The following is a 14,060-nucleotide window of genomic DNA, read 5'->3' on the forward strand; positions in this document are numbered from 1 at the left end:
AGTATTCAGCTTGCGTAGCCAATAGCCAGTGAGGATAAACTAGAGCTTGTTTTACAGATGATGGTTCAACATGAGAAAGGAGTAAGGTAGGATTGAGTTTGGGTTAAAATATTCCAGATTTTGACCTTGTTTGCATACGATGAGTGGATTGGGTTTGAGTAGTGACAGGACCAACAGTTGGTATAGTATTAGGTTCAGACACACCAAATTTAGTTGGTGTAGATGAAGAAGGCTCAGTCACAGAAATTTCAACAGCATTTGATGAACATTCACTGACATGAGAATGAGATTCAGCTGTGGTAGTTGGTGGAGTAACAATGGGAATTTGACCATTTAGAGTTATGGAATCATTGGAGTATGATGAAGTTGGAGCCCCATGAGACTGAGGCATAGGAAAAATAACACTTGTCAAAAAGCACATCCTTGGAGATGGAAATTCTCCCAGCAATGTCCATGCACTTGTAGCCTTTGTGACTAGAGGAATAGCCAAGGAAGAGACATTCCTTAGAATAAAGTTCTAGCTTATGTTTATTTTATTGCCTTAGAAAAGGACAACAGGCACAAGCAAAGGTATGTAGGAAGAGATAATCTGGTTCTTGTCAAAAGAGCTTGGAGATATGGAACAGATCCATTGAGAGATGATCATGAGAGACAATTAATTTGGTATACTGCAGTGCAGAGTCCATGATCCCAGAACTTATAAGGAAGAGATGCTTACGCTAGTAGAGTGAGTCCAATCTCAAATGTGACGATTCTTTCTTTCAGTATCATTTCAGTACTTATGTTGAATACCAAGGTCAGTAAGGCACTTGGTGAATGGTCTGTATTCACCACCCCAATCTGATTGAATAGACTTAATACACCTTGAAAATTAAGCTTTTACTAATTTTCTAAATTGACAGAAGGTAGAAAGAGCCTCAGATTTTTGTTTAAGAATATAGATCCAGGTGTATCTCCTGCATGCATCTGCAAATGTTAAATAATATGAGTAACCTGTGGTAGATAGAAAGAGAGCAGTGGCAGTAGAAGGTAAACATTGAATTTTACCCATATAACATGCGGAGTAGAAATCAAATGGTTCCTTTCTTGATAGATGTTATATTACAATGACATAGAGCCAATGTTATCAATAATGGTGGATGGGCGGTCATGGCGGACAGCCAAAAAATTGCCATAAAATTATGGTGGATGCCATGGCAGCTTATGGCGGAAGTATGGCAGTCATAATAAAATAGCATAATATATATATTATATCTACAAAAATATATAAAAAAATTACTACATATGAGGACTGTTTGAAGCAGAAAAACACACAGAGAAGCAAAACAGAAAAGAGATGCCAAAAAAGAGGCCGCCCTTCCACTCAGAGTCCCTGGAAAACACCCAAAAAGGATGTCTTCTCCCACATAACAGCCGCCATGGCACTGCCATCGTAAATCCACCATGGTTGTGGCTGTTTGGGCAAAAACCGCCACTGACATCCACCATGGAGCTGCCATTTAAGTTCATCAACATGTCGATGAGCTAGTTTGTTGTGTCAAATTTAGTGTTAGGTAAAAGTGATTTATGTGGCTTTGAAGCAGAGGACACAACCATGTGATGAAATCTTTGAAGTCCGTCAGCACCAAGAGACCCTTCTAGTAGAAAGGGTTATGAATGAGCATTGGTACTAGGCTTGTGATACCATGCTAGAATTTCATATATTTCAGAGAGAATGAGAGAGAACAGAGAATTGTTTTCAACAAATATTGCTTATCTAAATATTTCATTAATGAATTTGAGAAGATACCAGTTTATATACATGTTACGAAGAAGAGAATGAGCAAGGTTCAGTCTGTAACTAACTCTCTGGTAGTTACAGCTGATACAACAAACATTAGGCCTATACTAATTTGACTTATGATTTTAACAATGTCAAACATTGAATACAAGAGCTTATCAGGCCCAAAAAAGTAATCTCATTTTTTATTCTTATATCTCTCTTATCTACCTTCAACCCCCTGAACAGGGCTTGAACTGGATTATAAAATACTACTTGCAATATGTTGCACTAGAATAATATTATTCTTGTGCCTTGTCATCTTCTAATTTTTTTTCTTGCCAAGGATAGTTTTGCAAACCCTCCTTATTTTTCCCCTGAATAGTGACATGCTGCTTCTTGATAAATTCTGGATATCTAAAACCCTTTCTATTTTGAAATTTTTTGATTGGGCATGGCAATCTTTTGATGTATTCTGATGAACTATTTCTTCACCATAAATAAATAAATTGCTGTTTGCAGACAAGGCATCTTTTTTTACCTGATGCAGAACCAGATCATTTCCTTCAATATTGTTGTCCATGGCTTCTTCCTGCTCTTCTTATCAATGAAAACAGTTCTGATCTCAATTGGGTTGCGAAGGTATGAGCAGTTTCTGTAATTGGTGGTATTTTTTATATGATTAAGTAAACTTCTTGTTTCACCCGTCAGAAATTGAAAACAAAAGGGATTGTCAAGGGAAATGATTAAGTATTTGCACTGTCTCATTCATTGCATATCAGGATGCAGGACATTTCTATTAATTGCTTATGTTTTCTCAGTTTGGATCTTATATTGCAACTTTGGTGTTTATATATATTGTATTCTCTAACTGAATTCCTTTATGCAGGTTACTTGTCAACCTTTGACAGTTCTTGTAAAAAACCACTTCACATCGATATTTTCAGTTTCTATGGCTTTGCATTGCAGTAAGAAACAAGGATCGGAGAAGGGAACACTTGTGCTTCAGAGTTCCATTCTGCATTTTGGTCAGATATCTGAGAATGAACGGGACAAACTCATTAAGAGACATATGGTATGCTAGTCTGCACTTTAGGGTCTTTTTGTTTTGCAGAAAATAATCTTTATGAAAAACATTCTTGTATATTTGGCGTAATATTTAAAAGAAAATATTTTCTTGATTATTTTTTCAAGTCATTGAATGACAGAAAAGTGACTTCTTAACAAATCAAACAATACAAAATTTTACAAAAATGCACCAGTTTCTTAATATTCAAATCTAATGGTTTTTCAAGGAAAATTTCCATGAAAAATTTTCAGGAATAGTTTCTTCTAAACTCTTTATTTTTGCTAAGTTATTTTCCATGAAACAATTGGACCCTTAATTTTGTTGGTCTTTCCTTCAATTCCACCACAAATAAATTTTGCATTCATGTTTCTCTACATCTGCTGGGGGCTTTGTAAACATGCAACAGTGTGTTAATGATATTGAACATTGTAATTAACAAAATACCTGACATTATATTAAAGCACCATTGGATTAGATTAATCTGCAGTCTTGCAATTTAGATGCCATTTGTTGACATGTACAAAAGTAATATCTCGTCTCCATGTTATTATTAGCTGGCTTTGTTTAACGAGTCATTTCTTTGAAGTTTAACATCCTGTTTCTGGAACTTTTGTACTTTTAGGTCTCTATCGTCAGCTGTGTTTTATCGTTGTGCTCTAGTTCATCCAACCCCATAGTCCCTTTCTTTCCAAGGGATACAGTGTTTCTTGAAATTCAAACAATTGTTGATGGATTTCTGGACCAGTGAGTTATCTTTTCTGCCTTGGTGTTTATCTTCTGTTCCGATTTGAGTTTGTTCTTGATATGTAATATTTAATTAGATGTAGGGATGATAACCATACAAGTGCTGCTGTTGTTGACAAAATCAACATTTTTCGCCCAGATAGAGTTTTCATGGTAACTTTTTGACATAAAAATTTATGATACCATTTTGATATTCATTTTCCTGCTCATCATTTTCATTCTGTCCCTTTTTGTTTTTAATAAATTCAACTATTTATTAATTGGCAGTTTCTGGTAGAAATTCATTATAAAATTGCAGCAGCATCTCATTACAGGCATAAGTGCCACCGGTTGGCTGGAATTGAGGTGCTTATTAGTGTTCTTGGTCAAAGAGCTACTGTTTTAAGCACTTCCAAGTAAGTTTTATTGACTGAGATTTGGTGTTTATTATATTGAGATGGCATGGTACTTGGGAAATCTAGTGTGCATCCTTGGTTACATAATTATCGTTTGAATTTCCTTGTATTAGTTGAAAGAGTGTGTGAATTGCCTACTTGTGTGTGCTAAACTTTCTTGGATATGATCACCTATTAGCTACGTATCACTATTATTTCCTGTCAGCATGATGTGCAAATGACATTTTTTTTATTTAGATATGATCCTCGAAGCATTGTGGATGTCCATCCAGTACTTTCAAATTGTCAAGGACTTTAGCTGAGCTAGCAGCATAACATGAACTTGCAGTCAAATCCTTTTGGTGTTTACAATTTAATTTAATTTATAATTGAAGAACTTGTTGCAATTACCCCATACTCACATTCCCTAACTGGTTTCAATATCTGATGAATTTTGCCTCACAATGGTCTTTGATGTACCTCATCAATCGGTTGTAACTGAGTTGGCCAGTTAAAGTGTTATGCTAGGTGGGATTGGTTCACATTTTTTACAATGGTTCAACGTTTCCTGAATTTAAAATATAGAATAAAATGTTTTTTGTGAGTTGACCTTTTCAATCTTTCAAATGCTATATTTTTCACTTATTTTTATTTTGGCCTAATTGTATTTTTGGTTCCTCTTGTTTGGACTTTGTGCAAGGTTTGTTCCCACCAATTAAGTCCTATTTTTAAAATTATGCAAACTTGGTTGCCCATTGCCATTGATTTTCTTCTACCTAAAGTTCAATTTCTTATTTTTTGTCCACATTTTTGGGAGATTTGTAATGGAATCAGAACATTAAATAATTTGAAAATTTCAGAAGTAAGAAATATGGTGAAAACTTGATAAAATTTGAAGGATTTTATGAGATTTGGGTTTGAATTGAAGAAATTTGAAATTTTTTTATTTTGGGTGGAATTTGATATAATGGTTAGTTTTAAGCCAAAAGAAAAAGTAATTCATTTAATGTTAATATTTTGAATAAAAAAAATGAGCATTTAAAATTTTTGGACACAAGAAAATTTGCGGGGGTTTAAATTTGCTAAATTTTAAAAGTAGAGGGAGGGACTTAATTAGCTGAAAAAAAAAAAATTTGAACCACCAAAATTGCACATAACTCCAAATTAGAGGAATAGAAAATGTAATTAAGTCTTTTATTTAAATAGATGTCCCTTTTAGTTCTGCCTTTCTATCCTTTTTTGTCTTCTCATTCTCTTATCCACAATTTTAATGTTCATAACTCTATGGGTCCCTATAGTTTCACTGAGTAGTTAAATAGGTCCTTATTGTTTAAAAACTTTTAATGGGGTCCCTATATTTCTATAAGTTTTTATTGAATCTTTACTCCCAAATAGTCAAAACAATTCCAATATCTTTTGTTGAATAATAGGAACCTCTTTAAACACATAAACAAACTGTAAGGATCTATTTGACAGATAACATGGTTGATTATGCTTTTATTCTTTGTCTGCATTTTCAATGGATAAACGTTATAATGTGGAAAAAGTTAATGACATTTAGTGAATAGTGACCTGACTTTTTTTTTATATAAAAACAGTCAGAAACTTTTAAATTATTAGGACTTATTTAAAATTTCAATAAAACTATAAGGATCTATAGATTCATTTAACCTAATTTAAATGACTGTGAATTTCCTAAATTACTGTTTATTGATTGTCTTTTATGTTTGGAAGTTTACTTTTATGCTCTGGTGGTTTATAGTATTCCTTTTGTTCCTTCTTTTTATTTTCCCTCTTACTGTTTTGTTTGCTGTATGCTACTTGCCAACCTGTCTGTTGAACTAAAGGCCCTGAGTGCGCCCATTTTACACATTTCTCACGTGTCATTTTCAAATTTTAATTGTATCTGTCTAGTGTTGATAATTTTGGGCTTTTGATCTGTGTATTTATCATTTACTTTTGCTTAAATTTTGAGCAAATGCAGTTATCTTTTCAACTTGATTGGGTCACTGATTGAATGTGATGCATTACAAGACCAATGCTGTTGTATACTTTCTGCATTGTTTCTACTTTTGAAAAAGAATCTATCCACAGATATGACCAGTATGCTTGGGGAACAGCTCCAGGTATATATAGTTTCATGTTTACTGTTTTTTCTACTCTTCTGATTTCCTTTTTAAACTTGTATTTAGTAGATTGTGTTCTGTCCAGTTTCTTGTTTCAAAGTTGGTGACTTGTTGCATTCCTTCTAAAACCAAAGAATCATTTGACAGCACTACATCACAAGCTTTATCTCTGCTTCATATGTTAACTGTGGATTCTGACTCATCTATGTATGATCACATTAAAGTGAGTTTCTTCTATTCAACTTGTCCCTGTTGTATTAAAATATATTGTACACAAAATCAAGCCATATCTCTGCTCCATATGTTAATTTCTTGTAGGAACTGGAGCCATTCCCTGTAATAGAAATATTTGATGAGATAAGGAAGTTCCATGAAGAATTATGCCACACTTACTCTATACGTGACCACATATTGAAGGTGAATAATTATTATTTTCCATTGCATTTTTATGGCAGTAAGACATTAACTTCCAAGTTAATTATATTTTGATCTGTTATCTGGTGCATTTTTATTTTCAGTTTGTAAAGAAATCTTGCTACCTTCCGCCTAGGTTGCTTTTATCAAGGTGACTTTCCTTTTTCAACAATCTGCCCTGTGTTAGTATCTCTCATAGGTTTCTATGATGATAGGCTGAAGTTGTGTCTTCATATTTAAATATAACTAAATTCCAAGTATTGGTCTCACAGTTATTAGTGTGTACTGAATGTGCATGAGTTTGCCTTGCAAGGGGAAGAATTAGTGGACACTGGCCAAGTATTTAATTCTAATAAAATATCAAATGAAAATTATTATAATTTGCTACTTAATTTTGTGATCTTAAGCTGGTTCAAAGTTTCTTGTGTTATTGTTTCTTGAATCTGGTTTTTCTCAGTCTCCAGGCATTGCACAAGAAGTTACTAAATGTAGAAACCATTCAAAGAGGGAGAGAAGAAGGTTTTCTTAAAGACAGATATTGGCATGGTGATCATGAAATTGTGCATGCAGTCTGGACACTTGTTCACTTGTGTGGCTCTGATGGTGCAAGTGAAGTTCGAGAATTGGTTTCAGATTTTGTTTCTAGGGTAATGTTCTAACTTTCAGACAGTGGCAGAGAGTTGAGCAGGAGCTTCTTGTTCTCTTGCTCAGCTTGTCTTTTCCCTTTAAGTTCACATTTCAGTTTAACATGTTTACGCTTTTCTCCTTTATTGCCTGCCTCCTCAATATAAGTTGGTTTTTTATTGTAAAATTCTTAAGATGAGAAGCATAGCCTACTATTAGAATCCCACAACAATGGTTAAGGCAATTCACCTTTTGAATTTTTATCCTAGGGATTGAACTTGGGCCTTTTCCTGTGAGATACAAGCTGCTACCAAATGTGCCATCCTTGTGTCCCTCTTCAATAGTTTAATTTATTATTTTAGTCTTTGTATCTTGACTCTTGTTTCCCTACTTATATGCAGTCATACACTTTCTATCACTTTTAGAAATTTGGTTCCTTCATTGTCACTGCTCTGCTGCAGGTTGGTGTTGGGGACCCATACTCTGTCGTTTTCCATCTTCCAGGCAAGGCTACTCATATTCATCTTGGTAATTCTATTGATATCAGCAGTGCGAAGGAAATCTGTTCCAATTCAGATGCATGCATATCTGAAGAGCTTTTGGTTGTCGTTTTGAAATTTCTACTGAAATATCTGATGGACGATTCTGTGGAAGTTGTTGATATGGCATCACAAACTCTTCGTGTAGGTGATCCGACTGGCAATAGGTCTTTGATGAAAATCATCAATATTTATTTTGATATTTCTTTATTATATTCTTGTACATAAATGTAAATAACTGCTTCTGTCTTGTAATTTATTGCCCTGAAGCTGAAAGTTAATTACTTGATGTATTGCTTAAAGAAATGGATTGAAGTGTTTGATATTGCCATTTGCTTTGGTGTTTGTGTTTTTATTGCAATCTGTAAATTATAGATGCTGCACACTTGCCTTGCTTCATATATAAGTAATTGCATCTGCATTTTGGATTTACAGGGAATACTTTCAACTGAAAGAGGGCAAAGTGCTTTACAGTCATTAGATTCTCATCAGAGGTCTATGATTGAGGTAATATTTTAATCCATTTAGAAAAGAGTATTCATTTTCTCTTAATTTTCAAGTTAAAATCTGTAAATTTCATATTGGGTTTTCTTGAAATGCATTGGTTAAATGCTTCTATGTTATTGTATTGATGAACAAGTTGGGATATGGGAGAGCGTTGGATATCTTGAGATAATTTGAATTATCCTTTGTGATGTGAGTATTTGATTTTAATATGACACATGATTTCTATATGTTATTGTTCCAAACAATGGTAGCGCTACCTTGTGTTATCCAGCTACTCTCTTCTACTAATTAATTGCTTATAAAAGTCTAACTGTTTCTCAACTTTATGTAGCCACTACTTAATTCTTGGAACAATAACTTGTAGAAGGCTCTGTTTACCATTCTTAAATTGAACATCAAGTACCAAGACCCTATGTTATATAATAAGGCTATCTCCTGGAATCATTTTACTATCCTTGCAAATTCTTTTATCTAAATTCCTCACCTAGAAAATATTGATTTGCAACCTTGAAACTTTGCTCTTAAAAGTGATAAGAAGTTTCTCCTTTTTAAAACTAGTGTTCATAATCTTAATGTTATAGGACATTGAGAAATTAAGGATAAATTATCCTTCTTAATTTAACTCTCCAAAACTAAAACTATGACAAATCCTTGTAAATTTCTTGTCTTACAATCAACATGTCTATTAAAGTCTTTACCTATAAAAATCGTTTTGGTTTGTAGAATGTCTTGGATCAACTTCTCTAAATCCTCCCAAAGCTTTGCTTTCAAAAGGGCTTTCAAATCAACTTGTGGAGCATAAGCACTGATGATATTAATAGTGTCTCATGCAATCAATAATTTTAAGAAAATGATCCTATCTCCAATCCTTTTAATCTCTACCATGTTCTTTTACCAAGTATTATCCACAATTGTGTCTACTATGCAGTGTTTGTCCATGCTCGTAATGGCCGGCCATGGCGGAAACAGTGGATATGGCGTTTTTTTTTTTGTTGAAAATAGGGTTTTTCTGCAATTTTGGGTCAGACCCGACCCTACGCAGTTCAAATACCTAACCCTAAATTCAGGTTTTTCCCTCTCTTCTTATGATCTCACTCTCCCTCTCTTTTTGATCTCACTCTCTCTCTCTCTGCGATCTCACTCTCCTCTCTGCTCATCTCTTTTCTCTTTGCTCTGTACAGAGATTTCACTCTCTCTCTCTGCTCTCTTTGAGATCTCTTTTTTTGCTGAGATCTCTTTGTCCTAGGCTCCTTGGATTTCTGTTTTGGTGCAGTTCTGTCTCCATTTCCGGCAACTGTACCTCAATCTCTGGCGACCTCAACCTCCATTTCCGGTGACCGGTCCTCCATCTCCGGCGACTTCAACTTCTATTTCCAGCAACTAGTCCTCTAAATGAGGGAAGGGAGCCACCCCAAACCAAAGACAGAGACTGCCCACTAAAAGGGAGAGAGATGGATATTGGAGAAGATAGTTTGAACAAAAGTGGAGAAAGAAAAAAGGGTTAGGGAATTAGTGTGATAAGACTATTTTACCCTTAAAAAAAGCTTAAAACATAGAGAAAAAGGGAAAGCTAAATTTTTTTAAAAGGAAAAAGTCTTTTTACTCTTATAAAACCCTAAAAACTCTTGGACAGAAAAGAAAAGTAAATATTTCTATTGGAACTCTAAACAGAATAGCAGAAGAAAAGATAAATAAAAAAAAGATAACAAAACAAAAAATTTAAAAATGTTTATTTTGTATTGAATTATGGGTAAAGCTACTTGTGTTTTGAGTTAATTTTTTTTCTATAATTTCTTATTATCTATATATAATATTTTTTATATATTTATTATAGCCGCCATAATTCTGTCATAACCCACCATGGCAGCTGCCATAATTTTATGGCAGTTTTTTGGGTTTCCGCCATGACCCGCCATGATAACATTGCTACTACGTTCTTTCCCTTGACTTTTCCTCTGTACCAAAGTTTGAAACTTGTATTATCGAGTACATTAGCCTTATTTTTAATCTATTTTGTTTCTTGAAGTGCTAATCTTTTTACAAATTAGTGTTCACTACTGCCAACGAATTTTCTATCAAAGTACCAATATTTCATGAACCAAACAGGAACATGCATTCCTGGTCCAACTTCTTTACCCCCATTTATCCAGCCAAATATGAGGATCCTTGCTCATTTAACACCACATCCAAGCGCCGATGCAGTGGTTTTTGCTCATTTGATATTGTACTCAAGTCATACAACATGTTACTTTCGGTAATGACCTAGCCTTAACATAATATCGTTGTGTGTAATCCATATGAAAGGATACCCTCTTCCTTTACTCAGACTTGGGACTGGCTATAGGGCCATAGCCGGAGTTTACAATTATCTCAAATGCAATAAAAATAAATAGAAAGTCTGAAAAACATAAAAAGAATCTTTACCTTGTCTAGAATTTCCAGAATAAAATTAGGGTTATAAAAAAATTACTAAATAGAAAAATATTTTTAAAAATATTTAATAAACAAGAATATATGAAGAAAGTTTTCTTCAGTTTGATTTGAATTTTTTTTATAATGTTTAAAATTTTCTATGTTAAAAAATTGTAATTTTAATATTTTGTATTGAATAATGACATGCATATATTAAATGAAAAAAATTGTTAAAATTTTATATTCACAATAAAATGAATAAAAATTAATTGACCTCATTTTTGAGCCAACTTCTGTGCTTTGCATGGGTGACGATTGTTGTTTGAATACAAAATCTAATGATATAAAATGCAGGGGTCCCAAAAGATTGGCTGGCTGAGAAATTTGGATCAAATAATGATAACCAATATATATATTGAGAATAAATGTTTAAGTATATAAGTGGCACACATTCCTTATGTTTTATATTTAGTACGTAAACTGGAAATTGACAAAAGAAAATGCTAGCATGTGCCAGAGTTTAGACTTGGAACTGTTTTCTCCTCTTATAATTTTTAGTGTCTACTATTGCAGGTCCATTCCAAAGGAGTCAATTTTGAACTTGTGGAAAATCTTCTTTTGGACCTGGATAGGAAGTCAAAAGGTATTTTGGTTGGTTTGCTTATATCCATGTTATTGTGAATGCCATTAGAACTGATTTGATCTGAATAAATGTTTTGCCATAGCGGTGGCAATAGATTCTATACTTATTGAGTAGCTGCAAAAATATCCACAATGGGTTTGATAAATACTTGCTTCATGGATTTGGTTCTAGCTAAAGGTTAATAACCTATAAAATTTGATGATACGGTATGAGTACAGGCACTATAGTACCTATACCCATTTACCTATACTTATATATATATATATACACACACACACACACACATACCATGTATATATAATTGAAACTAAAGTTTTAGATAAATATTTTGATATAATTTCGTTTACATATTATATTGTAATTTGATATTTTATTGTATTTTGTTTGACTTTCAATAAATTATTTTATATTTTATTTGAGTATTATTACAAAAATGATCTTTACTTTACGATAATATTTATACTTTCATTAAAATATTAGGGAAAACTATGTTCCAGTTGACAAACTATGGGTAACGGGTATCGGGATTTGGGTACTCAACACGAATGAGATGGGGACTGGTATGGGTAATTATTTTTAGTGTGGGTATAGGGACGATTCTTATAGTACCCTATCCAAATTCTACTCATTGTCATTCTTATTTTTCCCTTAATCATATTGTTCAATTAGACATTGTGCTAGGATTGTTTCTCATCCTTTTGATTGAGTTTTATTTTTTGTTTCCAACCTTAATATGCATAACAATAGCACTTTAAATGAATGGGAATGACTTCTGCATATGAACCACACTAAAAGTTTAGCATTTTGACTCTGTAACTGTGAACACATAGGAGGCTGAACTGAAGACCAGTTAGTTTTGGCTTTAAATTGGCTGCCAGTTCCATGACGTGTATTTCAAAATTTGCACGGGGATGAAATGGTAACCCTAGAAGAATTGTGCTACAAAGTACAAACGGTAGATATGTATGCGCTTACATGCTGTTGAGACTTTAGAAAATAAGAAAGGACGTGATAGAATTCATGTGTCAGTTACACTGCATCAAATATTACATAATATTATTTAATTACTATAATTAGGAAAACCATAATTATATGAAAATATAAATATTATATTATGAAAGTATTATGTTATGAATTAACCTTGTACTGTGTAAATAGGGTACTTGTATGATGTATCATATTATGTAATCACTGTATATACAATAACTATATGATGTATCATATTATGTAATTACTATACTTAGGATAACCATAATTATATGAAAGTAAAGATATTATATTATGTAATTACTATTTATATGAAAGCTATAAATACAAGGATTTATGGTGATCCTAATTATAGTAATTACATAATATGATACATCATATAGTTACTGTATATACAGTGATTACATAATATGATACATCATACAAGTACCCTATTTACATTCTATATAGTACAAGGTTAATTCATTGAATATACAATACCTAGAAGTTGATATCCTAAAGAAGAGCTTTCCCAATTAGCATCTGAATATCCCACAACTTGATTATGACCTTTGTCTTCATAGAAATATAATTTTCATATATGTTGTGCAGATTACTAAGCTCATTCTTAGTGTGTAGATTACTAGATTATTTATAACCTTTCCTAGGTTCCTTACTTATATTCTGTTCATATTTATAGTTTGTAGAACTGTAGATTAAATGTTCCACATTGTATATATTCAATATAATATAAGTTATAGCGTTCAGTGCTTTTTACACTGAATCATTCCTCCAAAATAATCCCTTCACATGGTATCATGAACCCTCTTTATTATCCATCACTGTCCTATATTGACACTAAAAGCAAATAATTCTGAAAATCACAATATAAATCCTCATGCAAATATTTTCAAATAAACTAAAAGACTAACACTTGAAATTCTGAATTCTATTATGTCATCTATTATAATTTACATGTATATAATTATGTAGGAGTCTAATCCTAATATTTACAGGAGACAATGACAATAAATAAGTACAATAAATCTTAATAATTAGGAGATATTCTCAACACTAACTATTCACAAATCTTTTAGAGATTGGAAGTTATAACACTCTTACTAGTTAGGCCCTAGTAGATGTTATAATCAGGTAATCTATGTAGCAATGCAGAAATATTACACTTGAGAAGAATCTTAAATGATTATGTACTTCCATCACTGAAATCAAGAGTTAACTCTTCCACCAGTAACTGAAATTTCCTTCTTCGAAAAGGTTCATACTAAAGCTTATAACTAACCTTTAACCAGTGAGATTTGTTCTTTAAGACATCTATCTGTTCATATGGTTGTTATCCCCATTAATGTAATTAAAATATTAACTATCCTGTGATAATTTTTAATTTTTTTCAGCTGAAGCAATTTCATTGGAGAAGTCCACTGTGTGGGCAACAGATGGTAAAACTTTTGAGATGTGGATTTGTCCATTAGTTTATTCACTTATTGTCTACTGCAACGATGTGATACTAAGGTATCGTGGACCTGTCTAACGACTTAAATGTTGACAATTTTAGATGGTCCTTTATCACATTTCTCTTCCTTTCCTCTCATTTTCCTAGCATATTGTACTTCCAGATTGTGTCAAGATGTAGTATTGTTTAAAGCTGAAGTTGCTGAGCTTCTTTTGCCAAGTATTTTTGTCAATATCGCTGCAAGAAAGGATCTGGATGTTGATCTTCACAGATTAATGTGTCTGCAGGTCATATTCTAGAGATGGACTGCTCCTTCCTGTCGATTTTAATTTTTGAGAGCATATTCAGTCATTTAATATTATATTGAAAATGATAGTAATATAGCAACCTGCACTATTGGACTTAAATTAAT

The 14,060-nt window shown here is 32.8% G+C and overlaps 1 protein-coding gene across 1 annotated transcript in view; it reads left to right on the forward strand.

Annotated features, from left to right (window-relative positions):
- Window positions 1-14,060, forward strand: part of LOC113851297 (serine/threonine-protein kinase ATM) — a 79,343-nt gene that overhangs the window by 33,833 nt on the left and 31,450 nt on the right. Inside the window, exons 29-43 of the mRNA XM_027481764.1 lie at window positions 2,282-2,401; window positions 2,649-2,834; window positions 3,451-3,572; window positions 3,656-3,725; window positions 3,840-3,967; window positions 5,931-6,072; window positions 6,158-6,295; window positions 6,391-6,489; window positions 6,591-6,637; window positions 6,944-7,133; window positions 7,572-7,793; window positions 8,085-8,156; window positions 11,142-11,211; window positions 13,590-13,707; window positions 13,812-13,935. Of these exons, the coding sequence (XP_027337565.1) occupies window positions 2,282-2,401; window positions 2,649-2,834; window positions 3,451-3,572; window positions 3,656-3,725; window positions 3,840-3,967; window positions 5,931-6,072; window positions 6,158-6,295; window positions 6,391-6,489; window positions 6,591-6,637; window positions 6,944-7,133; window positions 7,572-7,793; window positions 8,085-8,156; window positions 11,142-11,211; window positions 13,590-13,707; window positions 13,812-13,935 (1,848 nt within the window). The remainder of the gene's footprint in view (window positions 1-2,281; window positions 2,402-2,648; window positions 2,835-3,450; window positions 3,573-3,655; window positions 3,726-3,839; window positions 3,968-5,930; window positions 6,073-6,157; window positions 6,296-6,390; window positions 6,490-6,590; window positions 6,638-6,943; window positions 7,134-7,571; window positions 7,794-8,084; window positions 8,157-11,141; window positions 11,212-13,589; window positions 13,708-13,811; window positions 13,936-14,060) is intronic.

The sequence above is a fragment of the Abrus precatorius genome, unplaced genomic scaffold (genome assembly GCF_003935025.1).
Source record: "Abrus precatorius isolate BTA unplaced genomic scaffold, Abrus_2018 Scaffold10, whole genome shotgun sequence".
Classification (NCBI taxonomy): domain Eukaryota; kingdom Viridiplantae; phylum Streptophyta; class Magnoliopsida; order Fabales; family Fabaceae; genus Abrus; species Abrus precatorius.